Source organism: Sabethes cyaneus, chromosome 2 (assembly GCF_943734655.1).
Source record: "Sabethes cyaneus chromosome 2, idSabCyanKW18_F2, whole genome shotgun sequence".
NCBI lineage: Eukaryota > Metazoa > Arthropoda > Insecta > Diptera > Culicidae > Sabethes > Sabethes cyaneus.
The window spans coordinates 172,585,928-172,608,613 of record NC_071354.1 but is presented as its reverse complement, the minus strand read 5'-3'; the positions used below and the strand labels follow the sequence as shown (position 1 = coordinate 172,608,613).

The following is a 22,686-nucleotide window of genomic DNA, read 5'->3' as shown; positions in this document are numbered from 1 at the left end:
AGTAACTAAGGTATCGAAACGAGAGGCTTGATTTTCAGCAAAGGTAGGCAACTATCGTAGCCAAGAAATTCGCGATGACGCGGTTGAGGCAACCACACGTGTTGTTTTCGCTGTTCATCATCCACGGTAAGGTTCTGACACGGTACCTTCTTCGGCTCATCAAGTCCCACCGATGGCGCTACTTCCGCTTGCGTTTCTGGGTCACCATGAACAGCTCGTCACTTACAGGGTGTTGGATTACTTTGGTGGATCTACTGGCGAAGATATAGAGATGTAACCTCAAAAAACCGCTTTATACCTGCCTAACGGTGCGAGCTGTCAATTCAAAAGGTGTTTATCCTCTGTTCACAAGATCATGTATCTCTTGCGTACGTCGCTTAGTGGACGCTTGAGACAGTAACTTTGTGTACGGGAGATATTGCGGGGGGGAGTTGCGGACTACTTTTGGTGGAGTACAAATGGAAAGCGGAGAGTGGCGGAGGCGTATGAATCACGAACTACAGGCTGCTTGGAGAGATTCCTATCGTACACCTGGCAAAAGTTGGAAGACTGAGGTGGGCCGGCCACGTCGCAAGAATGCTGGACGACTGTGCAGTGAAATCCGTTCTCTTTAAGAACCCCACCGGCACCAGGAATAGAGGGACCCTACGTGCTAGATGGCTCGACCAGGTTGAAGCCGAGTTGCGTGTGTCGAGACGCTCAACGAATTGGTGACGATTAGCCCAGGACCAAGTACAATGGAGAGGCAATAACTTAATACGACAAGAGCTAAAGATCAAGACTTATGAACCCTTAAACTAAAATGTATTCAAAAATACGAATTTCGCGTGGCGGATTTTATAATTAGTCATTGACTAAACTTAAATTTAAATTAATTAGATGCTTAACTATTATACAGATTTGAAGCGCAATAAAGCGGTCAGTATTCCATACCACCCTTTGCACGATTGGCGGAATAAATCTTTTTACTATCGACAAGGTGCAATTTTCGCTATTTTTTTTGGTAAGTAGATTGGAACGTGTAAATAAAACGAATAGTACAAATGTAAGAAATTAAAACGGAAACATATGTCATCAACTCAAATAATTCAATGAATGTTACATGAATTTAAAAGATTCCCACTACAAAAACAAGAAATGTGGGAATTTTGAGAAAAAAACAAGGTAACAAAACAAAAATTAACCGAACATAACAATAAAACCAAGCAACGAACGTAAGTTTACTGTTTTACTGATTTTATTTTCAAAAAAATAATAGCAATAAAGTAACGATCGCTTGCGGACTTTATCCGCGACACAATCGGGGCAACAACAGTGTTAATCCATAGTGTTTTTCCTTCCTGCTGTTGGAACAAAGAAAACAAACATTCTATATTAAACTGTAAACTTAGCTGTATAGTATTTTACCTCGGTGTTAGCTTTTTTTCTTTTTCTCTTATTGCTTCTGCTTGCTTCTTTACATTTCCTACAGTTTTTTTTCTTCTTATATTTTGCCTTTTACGACAATGTTTTCCTTTCCGCTTAAACGAAAGCCCTTACAGGAGAGTTTTGTGTATAGCTTACTTTCGAAGTTGACAGCTAGGTACGTAAGAAAGACGTAAATAATTGTACGCGCACGCACACGAACTCTGGACATTGGCTCTATGTGATAAATCAATTCAACAGAGTACGAAATTTGAACTGTGAAAGCATTTAAGTAGTAGTACGCTAATATAATTGTTCGCAAAAAAAAAACTAGGATGATTTTTTTGTTTTGTTTGTTTGTTTGTAAATAAAGCAGTTGTCCTAAAAATATGGTGAAAGGAGAATAGAAAGGAGGTATATTGCCGAAAGTTCAAAAATAAATATTTTTCTCAATGTTTTATCATCAATAAAAATCAACACCTAACCACTTTTATAATTACCGTACCGCGCCGATGTCCGGACGCATAGGGTTTTAACCTGTAAGGTTTTATCGTCACAGATAAATTCTATGTTTAGCACTTTAATTTAATCGTAAATTTTTATTTATGTTCCAATAGCACTTCAATCAAATTTAAATTGTAAAATATTAGCCTTAAAATTTCCGTTGTTCTGGTTTGATCATATTTTTGAACCTGGACTTGGTCGAAATAGAACAGGTTTAATTGAGTGTTAATGTAACACTCCTTCAATAAGTGTAGATTTTACATAATTTAGCCAGTTTTCATACTACATTTCAAATTAATTTCATATAAAAATTGCACATTTAGTTGAAATTACAAGCATTTTTACGTTAATAGTCAAGTAATGTTAGTAATAAGTTATCTTGTGATTTCAAAAACCCGGAAAAAATCCGACATCGATGCGGTACGGTATGCACAATGAAGAAGAAGAGAAAAATAAGACATGATCTTTTCGGATGATTGCTGCTGGTTTCGCCTACTTTACAAAACAGAAAAAAATGAGTGACACTAATACGAAGTAACCGAGACGCGCTTTCTATATGTGGGTGAGTAAGTGTGTATGTTTGTGTGGGAGTGTTTGTTTGCGTGAGAGAAAGTGTCTAGAATTAGAGGCTACCGTGTACGGATAACTAGGTGCAATTTACTACAGTAGTAGGTTATGCCCACATATTTGCTCTACGTAAGAATAATAACAATTTACAAACAAAAACTTAATGTTGGGTTCGCTCGGACGGGAGGGAGAATAATGAACAAAACAAAACAACGATGACGGAAACAAGAAGGGTGCGGTGACTTCGAATTTGACTTCGTAACGATGTTTGCAGGACAATTTTTACACTAGGTGCTGTATTGCGAACGACTTCCTCTTTCTATACGCGATTGGATGGGATGCTTTTTATTTTACTCTACTACAACTACTAGGTAAATTTTACCGGTAACATCATTTTACGATTCTTATTTCTCTCGTTACAGTCGAGTGGGTGAGTTTATGAGTGTGTTTGTGTGTTTTGCTTCGTGGGTTACGTTATCAATCTACTAATCAATCAATCAGCACTGTTTGTTTGTATTGACTTTAGCCTTCCAACTAAAGTAGGGACGTGTAGGATGCTCTCGCAACTTGTATCGTTCTGTTTTTTGTTTATTTTATTTTATACACAGGCTTAAGTGGTTTGTTTTCTTCTGTTTTTTTTTGTTTCGCTGTCCACAATCAACTCGTTTGTTTTTTTGATTTACTTTTTCTCTTCTTTGTTCATTACTTACTAATAATATTGTTTTCACTAACAACTACAGGTTCTCTTTCAATCTTGGTACTATCACTAAGGTTTTTTTTGATTCAGACTACTAATGGTTGGTTTTCTTGTTTGCTTGCTTAATTCCTTTCCATTTAATTAACGATCCATACTTCGCTTTAGTTTGCTTTGTTTAACTACGTCACTTCCCTTTTTCTTAAAACAGCACTAATTAATATACACTTTTTTGTTATGCTTCACTATTCAGGGCTTTTCTACAGTTACGGGTACGTGTATGTGTATTTTGCTACTTGTTTTGAAAAACGATTCGAAAGCTTTTGCTTGGCTTTGCTGTGCTTGCTATTAGGGAAGGCTACCACCGGCGCAAAAACACAACGAAACCTTCTGAGAGGGCAGCTGCCGTTTTCCTATGATCATTCCTTCAGACGGAAGCAGTCCGGAACGAGAAACAGAACCAAATTTAGAACAATTTTCTTTTGATCTTTTTTTTCAGAATAAATTACCTAAAATAATGTTATAACCATTGCCGGGCTCAACTAGTTTTTTGTTTTATTTTTTTTTTAGTAATTCTTGTATTCGTCAGTTATTCAATTTCTTCTGCAGTACGTGCGTTTTGTAAATATAGCTTAATTTCTCTTTCTTTTGTTTTGCTCGCTAACTTCTTATCATTACAGATGCTATTTACAGATATAGTTTCTATCAATTACAGGTTTGTTTAGTTCAAAACAACATTTTTACAGGGTTGCTTGCTTCAGGAGCACAGTTTACCGCGTAGGCGGGGGTCTGCCCATTTGAAGTGAATCGAATTGACACAATCGTAACAGTACTTGCTGACGTTTTCCTCCGGTTTGGTTTGGCAAAAACAGATGGCCAACCCGAATCGAGAAGAAAATCTAAATTCAAAGTTTTGTATAGAAATTATCCAGAAAAAAAATTAGTTTGACATTCGTAACATCACTTTCAAGCACTGAATATACTTAATATATAGATTTTAAGAGAAACTCGTTTGAATAGTCGATGTTTGAAAAGCAATTTGCTTATATTTTTTTGGTATATTCGATGCTTGAATTCAAAGTTCCGATTGCGTTGCCACTCCAAACAACAATTTGAGTTTTAATGTACTCTTATTGCGATTTTTATGACCAATTTTTGTCGCCAGAACCACCATAAGTTTGTAATAAAACCTGCATTGTCACTTGGAATGGATACTAAGCTGCCTGCAATGTTTAACCAATGTCTGAATAATTGAGAAATATTTGGCGTGAAGTGCAGTGTAGAAAATCGGTTAAATTTTGCGATACGCTGTTTGGCCATTATTGCATTTTCTTCCTCCAAACAATGGAGTTCGCGTTAAAAATTGTTTTCAGTACTATTTCGAGCAAGCCAGTGTTAGTTTAGTTAGTCTTGTATCGTTAGTTGTTGTAAGAAAACTAACAAAACAGTGGAAAATGTTATCAGTTTTTAACAGGGTGTCTGTTTTCGTTTGGGATATCAAATTGGTAATCGCATTTTTTGTCAGTTAATATTAACTCACAGCCCTACATAAAATTTAATTCGTGTTTCCACTAGTTGCGATATTGGGACGACTACAGTCAATCAATAAAATGAGTTTCAAAACACCTGGACATGTCAGTTTTACTGCGACGGGAGCGTTTCAGAATTTGTAATTTCTAAAGTATATCTCAAATAAGCAATAGTTTGATAAAAAATAAGAACTAAACTGAATTCATTGTCTGTCTGACTTTATTCACCATTACAATCAATAAATCGTAATCCTGCCGATCTGTTTTATCAGCAAGAATTTTGCCTAAAGGTCAAATTTTCACCATGATTTCAATTTTTTCAAGATGATAATGTTCTGTTAAATTTACAAAAAAAATTTGAAAACTTCAAAATAATTCAATATTGCTAACAGTCCAAAATTCGAAAACAAACGGTACCGCTAAGCGGCACGCTCCAATCGCAGCATCACCGATGCAAGCGTCACATCGGCGTCACTCGAGCTTTCAGCCGACGGCAGTGCTTCCTAGCGGCCACCGCTGAAAACCATCATTGAAACGAACCACCCGGAAAAAACGGGGGTGGGGTGGAAACGAGCCTACGTATCGCTGCTGCCTAACAACATCTCTTTTTCATCATGATGATCATTGCAATTTTCCCGGATAGAGTTCACCTATCGTGTTTCGTCTTAAAATGTGATTTTCAGTTTTGCTTTATTCACACTTTCATTCTTCCTTCTGTATGTATGTATAACGAATCAAACATCAAGCAGAATTAAAAAAAACATAACGCACTAACTTCTAACAACGCGTACTAACGGCGGCAAGAGCTTGCGTTCTAAGCCGTTGACGCAGTCTTATACTTTTATACTTGATTTGTTTGCCTCTTCTTACGTTCAGTAACTCTGTCTACTGTTTTCATCTCATTTTCTACTGTTTTCTGGGAGAACGGACACACATCATGCACACACGACGCACTGACTTAAAAGTATAGAATCATCCTATTTAAAACTTAAACAGCTTTCTTTTACTAACATTATCCGAGAAAGAAAACAACGGAAAATAGAAGTCCGAACATCTAAACTTCTAGAACATGGAGGATGATCGCACGCACGATTTCTAATCTGATTTAGCGATAAACTGACAGTGTGAAGCATAAAAATCAAATCGTTCAAAACGCGTAGAGTGATGTGTTTCTGGTGGTGGTGGTGGTGGTGGTGTGGCTGGGTTGACACAGGTCGTCCTATAACATATTTCCCATTTTAATTTCTTTGTTTAACAGTCGCTACTTTCAGCTATCACTATTGTTTCAGAAGCCTAACGTTGCACTATTTTTTTTCTTGCGTGAAATTATGTGAATCTACGCATGCGTTTGTAATATGTGAGTGTTCTTTTTTTTGTTGTTTTGTAGAATAGAGCTGCAATACGCGTTGCAGTTTTCGGTGAGTTTACGAATAACTTTCACTAAAAAGTAATTAACCATTTCTGTCTCTTCCTTTTTATTCTATACAGTGCCTATTTTTCTTTACTTGATTTCTTTTTGGTAACGATGCTGTTGCTGCTGCTGCTGTCGCCGTATGGTTGCGTTACTTCCGCTGTACCGTTCTTTCTCAACCAACATAAAACGTTGCTGCTACTGCTTATGCTGCTGCTGCTGCTGCTGCTGCGCTGCTACTGCTGCCGCTGTCTTTTACTTTAGTCGCCTACGGATGCTGGTGACACTTACGGATAGTTGAACTGTACTAGCTTAGATTAGTAGCTGTTGTTTGCTGTGTTTGTTGTTGTTGTTGATGATGATAATGGTGGACGTAGTGTGTGGTAAACTAGGGATGCGTTGAGTTAAGATTATACCTCTTGATATTTGGATAGGCGGGCACGTAGTTCCATGTTTTCCTGTTTCAGTTGTTCCACTTCCCGGTGCAGGTTCATGTTCTACAAAGAATTATAACGGTGAAAAATTTCTAAACTATCCTGGAAATACTACAATTGCAAACATTTTGATCCGATGGCTATTTCTCTATCGTAATTCTGCTATTTTATCGGAGCAGAACCATGCTGAGGACGAGCACATGTTAAATGAAATATGAAGACTAATGATGTGATGATTTATTAAATGCACCTAGGACTGCTGCTTGCGAAATATATAAACAATTACCGCACTGGAATACAAAGCAAGTTTAAGGACCATTCGACAGTATTCTCAAACGAGTTAATGCATCATTCTAGCGAGAGATTGAGACTGCAGAAAATTTCCAAAATTATAGTGGTAATTTGTCAAGAAAGTCATTTAGGCCGTCGCAAAAGTTCGACTACGTTCCACAAATGGATCGGGAAACACTTGGAATGCCATTATTTGACGGTGTCCCGGGAAGGCTAGAACATACAACGAGACCCAGCGGCAGAAAAGCGAGCACAGCTGAAGGCTGGCGAAGGCCAGGAAGGTGTTGACTCTGTTCGAACGTCGGTCGAATATTCGATTCGCTTCTACGTTTTTGAGGTTCGGAAGGTTTCGAACCGGAACGACAAACAAAACACGATGGCTAAAATTCGCGCCAGCAAGCTGTACCGAGGGTGACGAAATCGAGGTACGTCGTGATGAATGACGAGATTTACATCAAGGCAGACACAAATTAGTTGTTGGGGCAGGTGTATTGCATTGCCATATCACGGTTCGTAGGCCGTTCGTAGGAAGGAAAGGAAAAAGAAGATGGTCAAATTTGCCGAAAAGTTCTTGGTTTGGCAGGCAAGAACTGTCCGGTACCCTTCTTAGCGGTATCACAAAGGCAAGACGCAGTTTTGGCCGAATTTAGCTTCCAGCCGTGAGTTTTAGATTGGTCAGAGATCGAGATGTTAAAAAATGCGAAATGTTTAAACTTCAAACTCATGACTTATTTCTGTTCACAGTATATTCGTGTTATTGCAAATTTGGAAAAATGCACGCCAAAAAAGTGATTACGAGTTTGTTGCTCGCCCAGAAGACGCCGAAAGAGATTGCCAAGGTGGTAGGATATCATTTGGCCACAGTTTATTGCATTAAAAAGTCTCTACAGGATGGTCCTAAGCAGCGGAAGCACGGACGCCAAACGCCAAACGTTTGCACGGACGCGTTTTCATTGATACTGAAATGTATATCGATATTTTGAAGGACCATGTGCTTTCCTGGGAGAAGGCCGACTTCTCTGAGGATCAACACGTTGTCCTACAACAGGATGGAGTGCCACGTCACACGTCAAGTAGGATCCAACCGATGGCTGATGGAAAACATTAAATTTTTGTGTGACCCCTTAGCAAAGCTAAGTTTCAGCGATTTGTTGTCATTTTTATTTATTTTTTTGTGCCGATTTTAGTTTGATGGCGTCCGCATTTGTAGTCTTTTTTGGCATTTCTTGTTGCGGTTTTGCTGTCTTTTTATTATCTTTTCATTGTTTATAGTTTTTTTACGTCTTTCTACAGTATTTTTGTCGTGCATCGTCTTTTCGCCTACTTGTCTTCACTTCTTCGTTATGCTTGCGTTGTCTTTTCGCTGTCCTTTCACTGTTTGTTCGTCTTATTTTGTCTTTTGTTTGCTGTCTTTTCGTCTCTTTCTAGCATTTTCTTCGTATTCGTCACCTTTTTGTCATCTTTGTGTAAAATTTGTGATGTATTTTCATGATCTTTTTGCCATCTTTCTATCGGTATTTTTCGTCGCTTTTGACGTAGGACTACGTCTTTGTTTACTATACTGGGACTGGGTAGCACTTTGTGAAAACGAAAATAGAAGTGTAACGTTTGAATGAAAGATTTCAAATGCTAATAATTACTAAACTACTGAACGAAACTGAACAATTTATATGTCTTTGGATAGATAAAATGACTAGCAATTTTTTAGGGGGGTAAGAGAGCGATTTAAGGGGGGCGTAAGAGGGGGGGCTCCTATACAAATGAAACGCAAATTTCCTCAAAATTTGAAAACTAATCAAGCAAAGGGCACCAAATTTGCCATGTGGGGGTTTCAGAAGGCAGGATTAATTTTCTACGGTGTACTGAGACCTCTTCTCCTTCTAAGAGGGGGGGCTCCCATACAAATGAAATACTAATTTCTTCATAACTCGAGAACTAATCAAGCAAATGGCACCAAATTTGGCGTGTGGGGTTTTTTGGAGGCATGAATTTATTTTGAATTCTTTTATTTTATGATGCTTTGAGATCCCTCACTCAACCCTGTGCTAGGAGGATAATTCATTACCATTTCAACCTTTATGATGCACACAAGTGATTGTTAAAAGAAATTTCTATGTCTTAAAGGTTACTTATGAACCCCCGTCCACGTATTTTCAAAGCCACCATTGCATTAAATGAAGAATTGAATCTGAATATTTCGCTCTTCTCTTTTAAACATTCACTTAAACAAGGGCAATCATAGATTCTTATAAACATACATATGTCAGAAATACAGTTTACATTAGTCTTTGATCTGATGATCTGATATAGTCCTACGTCACCCTTTCGTACAACCCTTAGGGCTGTATACCTTGTAGTTTTTTACGACTTTTTGCCGTTTTGTCGCTGTTTCGGCGTCTTTTCGTCGTAATTTGGCGCGCTTTCTTCGCTTTATCCTGTTTGTTGTTGAAACAAAAAAAAAAATGTTTTTGTCGTCTTTTTTTCCATATTTTATTGTCTGTTTGCGCTCTTTAAACGTTTCTTCGTCATGGTTTTTTTTTGTCACAGTACTAGCGACTTTTCGTCGTCGTTTTATCGTACTTTCACGTTATTTCCATCGTATTTTTGAAGCCTTTTCGTTAGCTATTCAACGTATTGTCCTGTCGGCGTTTCTTCGTTGTCCTTTCGACGTATTTTAGTCATCTTTTAATTGCTTTCTGAAGGCTTAAATGTCCAAGAGTATTTAATTATCACGTATGCTCTTTTTACGTAAACAATATAGAACAATAATATATACAGAACAAGGATTCCAGTAAATTGGTTATAAACAACAACCTTATTCACTTGATTTTGAAATTTCATCACACTACAAAAATCAAATTAGAAACTGTCAAAATATGGCAAGAACTAAAAACGAAAATATTTTGCCTTTTTGTCGTACTCCAAACAGGAAAACAACAGTATTAAGACTATAAATGTGAATATACTACGAACAGAATGCGAAAGCCTGAAAATGAAGGATATCATGCCAAAGTGAAAAATACAAGTTCTTATGGATAGCATGGCCTTGGGTTTACACATCTTTCTAAGACTTGGCCCTTCTTTATCGACTGACTTCGCCGCCGGCTGTTAGAGTCAGTGTTCGAAAAAATTGAAAGCCCTGCATAAAGCCGAATATAAAACGCATTTAGCACATATTCGCGTTGACAGCAGTAAAAGGGATTTCGTAGGATACTCACACTTACAGAAAACCACATGCCGAACTGTCAACGTGTAGGTGATGACAAAAGCAAAAATAGTTCCCTCTCTATTTTTCTCATGCAAAACACTGAACAATATCAGCAACTTCGTCAACGGGAATAGTCTTAGCCCTGGGAGTATTCTTTTATCTGTCGGCCCATGGATATGACAACTGAGCTGCTGACAATGTTTTTTTTTGTTTAACTATAGTCACTTTAACAGCTTGGGTCATTCGCGATTTCTGCGGGATTGGGATTCAAACCGGGTCCTCGGAGTGAGTGGCGTGAATGCTAACCACTACACCGCCACCGGGATGGACCCCAGCTGCCAGTGGTTGTCTTCATTAGTTTTCTACTCTTCAATACAATTCAGTGCTGCATGATTGCAGCAGTGCTCAATTGCAGTGCTGCGTGATTGCTCTTCGAACCTGTCAGTCATGTTTCTTGCTCTTGAAAGATATTTTAAGTTTTAAAGTTTAGATTTTCAAGCTGCCTGCTTTTTAAAATCAACTAAAACCTGTTTGAAGGAAATTAAATAAAGCTTCGGAGCAATATTTACGTTTATTTTAATTTCGTTTGCCTCTGTCGGCAGTCAAAAATGAATTAATGATTCACATTTAATTTCATTCGCTATTATCAAGAATGAATGAATGTAGAGAACAACATGAAAATGAACGCGAGTGATTCGCTCGAATCGTTGGTTTCAGATTGGCAATGCTAAGTTCATTTCATCTGTACGAGAAACAGCAAAGAATAGGCACTATATTGCATCAATTCAAGCGTATTGCATAATTTATTATTATTTCTGATTTATAAGCACTTGTTAGAGTACAGGACAATTGCGGAGCTAGTGCACGACCCTCTTGACTCTATCTCGCAGCACCGCCCAGTCGAGATTCGATGTGGGTTGTTAGACAGCATTAATGTAAATCTTCCCTCTTTAATATCCTTCTCATTAGAGAAAATTATGCTGTTCCTTTCTTTGCTTCGGAAAGAATAAAGTTATGTTTTGCACGATATTATTCACTGCATGAAACTAAATGAAACTTTCAACTTTTTCCGTAAAGTTAAAAAAAAGCCGAAGCCGTAGCACTTTATCCGTAGATACGTAAAAAATTCCAAAATCCGTAGAACTACGGATTAATCTGTGGATCTGGCATCACTGTTCTCGAGGTACTTTTACGAAGCGCAATATGTGCGACACCGAGTTCAACCTAGGCCTATGCCGTACTCTGAAAATAATCTTAATCATCAGCGTTTTACTGGCAAAGCACAGGCGATGAATTAAATTGCTCTCTCTCGGTCGGAAGTTACTTTCCCCGAAAAGCGAGGAGATTTTTCACTTCTGCAGCACTTTGCAGCTATGCTCTGCCCCCGAATGAGCATCAGTTTTGTTTCATCCCTCCTTTTCTGCCGGAATGTATGCTCTCCAGGTCACGGCACAAACCGTTTCAGTCCTGTCCGATGTCCGATGCCTGTCTTTGGCATACGAAAGAAATAATCTCTTGTCTCCAGTGTGTGAAGTAAAGATTAGCGTTGCTTGTAGGTGTGCTCTTTAGATGAGTGGTTATAAGAGAAAACAGTAAAAAAAGCAAAGCAAAGCCTAGGTGCTACATTCCGTTATCGAAACTTGACCTTCTATTTTTATACGACAGACTTCGCAGCCACCGGTTAAAGTGCAGGACAATTACAGGACCAGTTGCTACGATCCTATTGACTCTAACAGACTCTTCCAGTCGAGATTCGAAGACACGACGATTGGCTTATTAGGCCAGCGTCATACCTCGATGCCAACTGGGAGGCTTGAGAGAAAACAGTATTCAGGCATTATTCGGAGGCAGACCAAACGTTTGGACAGAAAACGGACCACGCCATTGGCCGTTGTGAGAAGCAACTATCACTAAGATGAGCAAAAAAAGCCTGGTTTTACCGAAGTATTAACAACCGGTGGCTAAGAACAGTGCCGAAACAGTTATTTCCTGTTGAACCTGTAGTGTATTTCATTAGGCTCGGTACTGACGTAGCGATATGAAAAGAACCGAAGTTCCCAATTTTTGTCAGAAAACTCCAAGGCAAATTCTTCGGTTTTACGGATTTTAAAAAAAGACATGGGTTTATACCGTCTTTAGACATTACTCTTCTTTATCGACAGACTTCGCAGCCGGCTGTTAGAGTACAGGAAAATTACGGGGCCAGTGCAACAATCCTACTGACTCTAACTAGCAAGCACCGCCTAGCCGAGATTCGAACATACGACGACTGGCTTGTTAGACCAGCATCGTACCTCGAAGCTAGCTGGGCGGTTTTTTACGCATTTAATGAACCAAAATACCAAAATCAATAAGCAAAATGGCCACATTTGGAGTAAATACAATCCATGAGCCATTCAACCGTATGAATGAAAGAGTTAGAGCAAACTCTCCCTAAGATTTACATTTACACAATTTTGCATCCTGGAAAAGTCGCTATTGGAACCATTGTTATTTTTCGAAAACGAACCCGGTCGTAAAGTTACTTTACTAAAGCCACAATTAACGGTAACCACTGCAGTGTTATGATTACCGTATTTCTTAAACCACAGCAGAGTGTCCGCAATATGGTGGAGGTATGGTTTTAACAAGACAGCGCAACATGCCACACCGCGCTAATCATAATTGATTTAAAGTTGTGTGGCTATGTGGAATCTATGGTCTACGCTACTTGCAGGGGATTGACGTCTAGAATAACAACATTCACCATATTATTTCAGCATTCTAAGACTGATTATATCGAAACTGTTAGTGCTGATTTGCGCTTTACTTCAGCACTAGAACTGTGATGACTAGAAGGTGATAATGAAAATTATGAAAACAAAAACATCAAATTCAACGAGTGTGTTCGTAGTTGCAAACCATTATATTGCACAAACATTATATTGCAGGCGTTCGGGATTTATTTGTCGAAACGAAAAATTTCTGCAAGTTTTCGGTTAACGGGTTTTTAGTTTTAGTTGTACCAATTCTTCATAAAGTCGGTTCCTAGTTGTTGGTATTTTGCCGTTTCTTTCTAGTCAATGACACTAATGTAAGCATTTTTGTTTAAAAGGATTAGTACTTAACAAACAAGCAAACCGTAAGCGGCTCATTTGAATTAATTCGCAACGGAAAATAAACAGTTCAGAGCACCCAAGCAACAATGTGAGTTTTATTGTATTCTTATAGCGATTTTTATGACCAATTTTAGTCTTAAATGCAATCATAAGAGTGTGATAAAACCCAAATTGTTACTTCGGTGTTTTGGTCTTGATAAAAAATGAAGTAATCGTAGGACGGCGGATTTATTTTCACGAATTAATTTGCTTATCGCACAGATACCTAACCTGCCAAACCGGGTTAAAAACTTTGGACTTACGAATCCGGCTATGAAATTTTTGACGTAGGACTACGTCTTTCAGGAAGGTAGTTGGTATAGGGTGTCATTCCAAAAAATCTTTCTCGAAAAGTGGTCAGGTTTTGAACGCTAATAGCTTAGTGGTTTCCCGAACGATTTTCAATATTCTTACGCCAATCGATTGGAAAATCTTCTAAGAATTGACCCAAATGAAGAAAAGTATAGATTCTTGAAGTTGAACTATTGAAAAATTGAAAATAATGAACCTATGTTTTGAATGTTGAATTCTCGCTTTGTGATTGGTTGATTCTACACGATGATCTAAACCTATACCAATTTGATATCTGTGCTTGGGAAGTAAGCCAAAACAAGTGATAAAGTTTCCTCATTTCAACAAGAATTCTTAACACCGCGATTAAACCTAGACTATTTGGATGTCCTTGCTTGGGAAGTACGCTAGAGTGACAAAGCCCGCTCGTGACAACATATTTCTTACGAACCTAGTCCAATTTGATGTCTGTGTTAGGGAAGTGTGCCAGAAAAAATGACGCAAGTTTGTTGTCCCAACAGATCGCAAGTTCTTTACTGCGAGACGCTTAAACCTAGCCGAATTTGATATCTGTGTTGGAAAAATGTGCAACAGCTGTAGTATTCGGTTATAATATGACTCTGTATGACTACGCATGCTTGCCGTTTCATTAGAAGTGTAGTGAAAAGATGTGTTGTTAATAAAATAGGATTGAATTGGTAAAATCCCTTCAACGTGGGGAACCATGGGCAATAAAAAGAATTTTTAATTTCTGTGAGGTAGCAGGAAAGCAATAGTTTGTGTTCTTGATTTTGTTAAATTGTTTCCAAATTCACATAACTCTGAAATCTTTTGAGGATTGAACGTATGCAATGTTATTACTTTGATAAATGTTACATACAACGCATGTAGCATGTATAGATGTTGCATATAGCATGTATACTTGAAGAATCGAATGATAACAAGCATGGATGCATGCTACTATCACTACAAAGAGACTTATGTAACCTGCGTCACCTATATATGCGGTCGTGTCTTGTACACAACCGTTCTGATTTTTATATTAAACTTTATAGAAAAGACGGAAAATGTGCGTCAATCAGGTGGGCCCACCAGTGCACCAGTAGAATGTAGATTTGAATTTGAATTCGGACTTCAATTTGAACAAAAAATTTTATTTGAAATTGGTCTTAAGACTGAGCTGGAAAATGGACCTGAATCGGGCCTAGACTTAAAATTGGACTTGCTTTGAATCTGAAATTACCCTGGTTATAAGCCGGTGTTGAAATTGGATTTAAATTGGACTCATATTGAATATAAAGTTGAACTCATATTGACCTTGAAACTGAATTTAAAAATGGGCTTCAAATTGGAGTTAAAATCTGACTCAAATTATATTTTAAGATTCACTTAAAATGGAATAGGAATTTAGATTTAAATAGGATTTGAAATTGTAGTTGAAATCTTACTCGAAATTGGACACATATTGTATTTGAAATTACAACTTAGAAAGTAACTGGAAATAGATTCATAAAATGAAATGAAATTATACTTAAAATCGGAGTTGAAATTGAACTAGAAATTTTACTTGAAGTTGAAATTATATTAGACCTGAAATTGGGCTTAAATTGGAACTGAAATTGTATTTGCAAATAGGACTTGAAATTGGCGTGAACTTGAAATTTTACTAGTGAAATCGGACTCAAGTTTCGATCGAATTACTTCGTTTAGTTTTACTTAAAATTGAAATAGCTCTTGAAATTGGACCAGAAGTTAAAGTTGTTGTTGAACATGAAATTGGACTTCAGACTGACAGAAATAGTGACTATTTCAATGGCAACTCTTGGTTTCCGGAACACATCTCAAGGAACTATTCCTAAACCGATCTTTTTTCGCCATAATAAAGCTATTTTCATATTGATCCCGACGGAAGAGTACTTAATTGCCGACAAATTCATTATTTTATTTCAATTTTCTACATTTGGCCAAAACTACTAGGAACTAATCGGTTCAAGAACCAAACATTTTTAAGTTATCTGAAACTAGAATCTGAATCTGAAACTGGGTAAACACTTGCACACTTAAACGTTTGAACGAACATGGCCATCATAAAAAGGCAAACACCTTGCCTACAAAGATGCCCTTTGATACACTAAGAGTTTTGCTAATTAGGACTGGATCCGCATATGCAGTCTCGCTCCAGTCCGTAGTGCTAACATTGGATCTGGCTATGACATAGTAAGTTATCAGGAATCCTTTCCAGGGTCTGTGGGAATCGAAATTAATTGAAAAATTGTAAGATTTACTGTGATAAAAGTGATCGTTCCTAAGATCGTTCCAACTACAAGTGAAAACGGAGCTTACCCAACTCTAATCAACAATGGGAGAAGTCCAATTCTGAAGGAGATGTGCAATCATGGTATCACCAGTTGCATGATGTAAACTGCTTTGAAGCAAAAAATGCGATACTTACACTTCAAAATCATTCATAAGCAATAAACCCAGACTATATGTACTTACGTACGTAACATTGAAGAAGCCTTTGATAGTAGCTTCCAGGCAAAAATGATGAAAGCAGAAATTTATCATAATTTCCTGGCCTACCTGGCATGAAAGTGCAAAGCTGAATAGATCGAAAAACAAATTAACAACCCAAGTAACGATTTGAGTTTTTATTGGCGGCTTTTATGACTAATTTTGGTCTCTAGAATCAAACGTATAATAAAACACATATTGTTACTTGACAAAAGTAAGTCACCTCGGAGCTAGGGAGTCGTCAACACCAGTTGACGCAACCGAAACAAGTTGCCCACAAAGGTAAGATTTATAGCCGCTTCTCTGGACATTAATGGTTTACGGTCTGTTTAGTAGGTTTATAGGATAATGGTTTTGATGCTTTCGGTTTGTGCTGCTGGTTCGATGGTATGATTGGTCCCAATTGGATGCAAGAAAAGTCCTAAAATATATGCTCTCTTGGGGTATTTGCAAAGGTTTTTGTTATCCCTTAAAAACAGTTTTTTTGTACACTACTATGAAGCCCCGTGTTCGGTTATATTTAAAATCAGTTGAAAAAGAATAGGACCTAAAATAAAAAAATGTGGATCCATGGCATTCATTAGGGGATTTAGCATTGCTTTCGTAATGCCAGTTTGGAAACTCTATATTGAAATGTTCGGCGTCAACATGATCAAAATGTGGATTTCAATCGAAATTTGCTAGTCCATCCAATTAATCATTTTTTACATTAGGCACTTACTCTCTTTCCAAAAACGAGTATGTTATGACCGCGTATAGAGTCATATATAAGAAATGAAAAAGAAAAAAGAAACACCGCTGGTGCTAAATTACTAGACTTTACAGGGAGACCCACGGCAACGCACTGCCTGTTTCTACCGCACTGACCGAGTAGATAACCGTCTATCTTTTCTGCGGCACAAAACAAAAAAGCAGTCATACAAAAACAATATTGTTGCTGAATAAGTGCATGGTGCGTGCGTGGAATGGTAAAGTTGAAAGATCGAAACAAAACTAGATATTACAGCAACTAATATAAGGGTGCGGCGGTGGTGTAGAGGTAACACACTACGACCGGCAATCGAGAGACGTGGGTTGTATTCCCACCTGCCATTGAACAACCCGATTTTTGGTGTATACCTATATATTGAAATTTTCCAGTTCATCCAATAGATTTTTTGCACCAGACGCTGATGCTATCTAACGATTCACCTCTTGATATATCACAGACCAACAGTCGATGAAGAAGTTCGGCTATGAAAGTAATTAATTCTTTAGATTTCGCAGCCGGCTATTAGGGTACAGGACAATTACGCGGCTGGTGCCTACTGACTCTTTACTCTCAGCCAAGATTCTAACATACGACAACTGGCTTGTTAGGCCAGCATCGTACCCCGAAGCTAACTGGGCGGCTAACTAAATGTAACTAAATGGCAACTTGAAAAATGGGCCGGACTAAAATTGTACCAGAAATGTGATGCAATAAAGCAAGTGGCAAGTGGCATCAGTCGCTGAAAAGCATGCGAAGTAAACGCAGACTATTGGAATGGCCTTCGTTTAAGTTTTCACGTTTCAGTCGAAAAGAAGAAGAAAGCACACCAAATGTAAAACTACAAGGTGTTGAAGCAAATCCACTCTGATAGCGATATATCATCGTGACTTATGAGCATCACTAACCGCTATATAGATGATATTTTGCATCGCATAGCTGCTGAGGCTTTCCGGTTGGCGCGTTACAAGTCGCGTTGGTTTGTAATTTTGGTTAGATTATATTTACCACTAGCTGACCTGGCAAACTTTGCATTGCCATAAATTAAACTGTGCTGTACACTAACCGTAAGTCTCGGATTACCTTTGTCACGATCTCGAGTTTTACAAGTTTCTGAGCAGGTCAACCTTAGACGATTCATTCTGGCAGTTGATTTTAAATTTTTTCTCACAGTAAAGTAGAAAACAACCCCCAGCATTACTACGCCAGATAAAATAAAGCTGACAGTATTTAAATATTCGCCGTGATTATATACCATTTCGCCGAATACCATTTTGCGGAAAACCAATTCTCGGTTGACCGTAACGCGAAATATAGTGTTACGCGAAATGCCAGCATTGGCGGAACTAGCGCTCATTTCTAGGGGGGGCTATAGCTCCGGAATTTTTTTCGACCGTTTTATTGGTCGGCCAAGTCAATTTTTCTAGTTCGCCCTCACATGCCAAATTTGTTTCCATTTGCTTGATTCGTTCTCGAGTTATCCAGAAATTTGTATTTCAAGGGAGAATGGGTCTCAATACACCATAGAAAAAAATCCTGCCTTCAAAAACTCCCACAGGTTAAATTTGGTTCCATTTGCTTGATTAGTTCTCGAGTTATGAGAAAACTTGTGTCCCTTCTAACCATCATAAGAACTTTTCCCGGCCCCAAAAACCCCTGCATACACATTTTTAGTCTATAAGGTAGGGGAACTGTGGGTAAGACGAACAGGGTGGGTAAGACGGACAGGTGGTTGATTCTACCAGTTAAGCATTCAAATTCGTAAATGTTTTGATGGGCATCCAACCATCTTACTATCTCATGATTTCTGAACGTTTCCATCATCATTTAGAACTTTCAAATTTTGATAAAGTACAGAAAAACTGAAAATTGGAAGTGATTCTGCGTTTGGATGTAACTTTTTTGACATCGAAATTAAACTTTTTGAGTGGTTTAATTCTAAAATGTTACCCATAACATGAAGTATTTCGATTTATTACCTTTTTATGTAACATCTGCATTGAAAAAATAGGTAATTTTATATACATATGAAAAATTGTGAACGCTTTAAAAATATGTATAATGATGGGGTGAAATGGACAGTTGCTAGTGTGGGTAAGATGGTCAGTGAACATATAATAATATTGTTGATTTTGCTTCTTAGTATTATCTCTTGCATAAAAATGAAAATTTAACCGGCAAATGTGGACTTCAAACAAATTAGCAGCAGCCAGACATGCAATAGACTTTGAAATGCTTGTTCATATTGCCGCTGCCAAACAATTTTCTATTGGCTGACTCTAGTGGGAGGAGGTGGACTGCCCCCTTCAGTTTTTGCATGCTACACCACCATATTTTACATATTCAATTTGTTAAGGGTCCAAAATAATGATATGCTCACTGTTGGGGCGATTTACAATACCTGTCCATCTTACCCCCACACATTGTCCGTTTCACCTGCAGCACTGAAAAAGTTCACTTTTTCGGACCATTTTTAAAACTCAAAATACTAATTGAAAAACATTTTTTGTTAAATATTTCACTAGCTGCTTTTGAAAACAACATATTGAACTGAAGTAAACTGTATTTAAGTTTTGTAAATCATAAGTTATCTGTATTATATTAGATGCTCTAGTTAACCTGTCTTACCCACAGTTCCCCTACATACAAACAGACAGACAAACAGACAGAAATACATTTTTATAGGTATAGACTTGCTGCGAAAAGAAAATTACGCTGAACGCGTTGGGGCAAGTACCCTTCTACTTTGTTATTCATTTTGGATACTGACGTTTTGGAACTTGCAGGCTGTCGCTCGTGACAGCAAGAAGACATCATGCCATTTGCAGCTGGCTATCCGCAACGACAAACAATTCTACAAACTACAAAATGGCGTTAACATTGTCGTGGGGTGTATTGCCGAGCATTCAAGTGGTTCTGTTCTGTTGACAAAAAAAAACGAGCAGAAATGCTACTAAATTCCCTACAATAATTTGTAAATTCAAATAGGGTATGTTGCTGCTCCGTCGTAATTGCCTATTCCTGTCCTATCCAACACAAATTATTAAAAATGTCATCATTTCCATGACACACAATGCGAAGCTAGTTATTCCCTAATATTTCAGTTTGCTGTCTATCATACGCGATCAAAGTGAGCTGAGATCTATTTAAATGTTTTTTATCATTAAAGAAGTCCTACCAGCCAAATTTCCTACTGTTTTTTCGTGCGACGAAGAAGAAAATATCGACTAATCGTTTTAATTTTCATCATTCATAAATGAAAATAGCTCACGCAAGGCATTGTCGTTAAACTTGCCTGGCCTGCAGAAATTTTGCAGAATAACATTTGTCATGCCGTCCTACACAAATACATGCGCGTTAACTTCGTAAACATTATTGTGATTTTTAGTTCGGACGATGAAAAATTTTGATGGAAGGATTTTAAAACGGTATGACGAATTTAATAAATAAAGTCAGTTGCGTAATTTCAATAATATGCTTTAATAATCGCTTTAATTTTAACCGAGTTTAATTTTAAGTTTAATTTAAAGTTCAACTTCCAATTCAACTTGAAGTAAACCTTCAAAATTGAATTGGTCTAAAATTAAGTCCCATTTCAAGTCCAATTACAGCAACAGGGGTCAATCCCAGTGTAGTGGTACACATTTAAATTTTTTTACCTAACTCTGAGCAGCCGAACGTTCGGTAAAATTCAATGGCGCCAATCGACGTTTACGGATCATTAGTAATGTTTGGCATCATAAAATTTTTTTTCCGAACGTTCTGTTGCTCAGAGTTCGGTAAAATTTACGATAATTTACCGAACTCGGTACTTTTTTTTAAGTGTGTAAGTATTCACGCCTCTCATGCCGAGGACCCGGTTTCAATTCCCAACCCCGCAGAAGTCACGAATGACCCAACCTGTTAAAATGACTGTAATCAAACAAAAACATATTAGCTTTAAGATCAATTTAAAGTGCGATTTTAAAACCAATTCAAGTCTTATTGCAGGTCCGATTTCTTGTCCCATTTCAAGATCTATTTTATGTCGTATTTCAATTCGAATTTTGTAGTCCAAATTCAAGTCCAGTTTTGAGTTCAATTCGAAGTTCAATCATCAGTCTAATTTGTAGTAGGGCTTCAAGTCTAAATTGGTCCAGATTCAAATCTAATTTCATGTCTAATTTCATACCAATTTTGCTTCCAATTTCAAGTCCGAATCTAAGTTGAAATTAAAATCCAAAGTCTAATTTAATGTCCAGCCTAAGTTTATGTCTTATTTCCAATCTAGTATCAAGACCACTGGGGTGCCCAGGCTGGGGTTAATATGGGGCATACCAAATATATTACCATTCCAAGCTATTTCAGAACATCATGAAAGTGTCTATCATCATTTTGTAATAAATTGTTGATGTCTAACTCATTTTATCGCGGATTTACAGCCAGCAGCAATTATTAAATCGGTCAGTACTCGCGACAACTTTATTTTTGTTGTGCACTAAAAAAGAGCAGTATTTACTTGTGTACTTACACCGTCTAATGACAAACTTAGTATACCTTATCCACCAACCGTAAGGTCCTTACCCAAGTAATAATTCCAAATTTTATTACGTTTGTATAGTGGTTTTCATGGCCAATTTCATAAAACCAGTAATAAAACTATAAGCTCCACCAGAACTTTCTGATGACCGCTATAAAACCGATTTTTGACCAAGTGGTCTACTCCTTAGAATGTTTTCATAACCTCTACAAGAATCAGGTTATAAACTCAAGTAGTCGTATCACGCTCTGCTTAAAGCAGCAATAAAACCGATTAAGCTTTTGCTGCTTAGCAGCCACCGCCATAATTTAATAAAGCTTCACGCTTTTCGCTCTGTCGAAAGCTAAACATCAGTTCGCTAGCTTTGTCAACTTGAAGATAAATCCGTGAGCAGAAAAGTTAAAGGTTTACTGACAGATCAGTGTGATCGATTTTGTTTATAGCGATCATAATAAAATATCCCATAGAATATTTAACAAATTTTAAGCAATTCCGTTGGTTTACAGCATGTGCGCATTCAATTTCATCGTGCATATTGATATGATAGGTTGATAAAACCAAAGCGCCACTGAAATTTTGCAATTTTTGAAAACTGGTTATTATAATAAAATAAAAATATTTAGTTAGTCAAACTCAATTTCTAGCAAAACCGTTTTAGTTGCTTTCTGTGACAGGAAAACCGATTGATAATAACTTACTTTCTGCAAAACACTTTGCTTTGATGAATTTTTGCTTGCGAGCTAAAACAAAATACTAGAATATGGCAATATGGCCTAGCGTAAAACAATGATTTTGCTGTTGAACTTTAGTATTCTTCATAATAGCAGCATAAAAACAGTTTAGTCAGGGTGTTACCGTTTTAATAGGTCTATAAAACTAGCAGATTTATTGCGGTTTGACAAACAACCATGATAAGATCAATTTTGATTGGTGCGCCATTTTGTATTGCTACGCCACAAGTTTATAAGAGACGTGGTGCAGCCAACCAGTTTTAACGTGGTTATGTAAGCAACCACAATAAATTAGCTTTATTAACAGTTTTATTATGGTTTTCTAGCTAGCTGTAAGTGTGTTTAGACTCGTATCTATTTGGTATTGCGCAATACCACAATAAAACCAGAGGTAATGATTAATACCGCAATAAAACCTTTATAAAATTCAAGTAAAACCAAGTGGCTTTAGAATTGTTACTTGGGTATCTACCGGAAATTTTTACTGAAGATAACATTTTTGACGTAGGACTACGTCTTACTTGAATAGGGTGGCATGCTGCGAAAACAAAAACGATCGTGACACGAAAAACTGATAGATTTTGAACGGTAATAGCTTAGTCAATTCTGAACGGTTTTTGCTGGATTACGTGTGTCTTTTCTGAGGTTTTCACAAAGATGGATCTTTACAGCAAACAGCTCGAATTTTTACATAAAGCCGAACA

The 22,686-nt window shown here is 37.4% G+C and overlaps 1 protein-coding gene across 1 annotated transcript in view; it reads right to left on the bottom strand.

The window, feature by feature from the left end:
• Positions 1–1,225: 1,225 nt before the first annotated feature.
• The window catches only part of LOC128737948 (hepatic leukemia factor-like), a 120,523-nt gene continuing 99,062 nt past the window's right edge, over positions 1,226–22,686 (bottom strand). Inside the window, exon 5 of the mRNA XM_053832731.1 lies at positions 1,226–6,606. Within this exon, the coding sequence (XP_053688706.1) occupies positions 6,520–6,606 (87 nt within the window). The 3' untranslated portion in view covers positions 1,226–6,519. The remainder of the gene's footprint in view (positions 6,607–22,686) is intronic.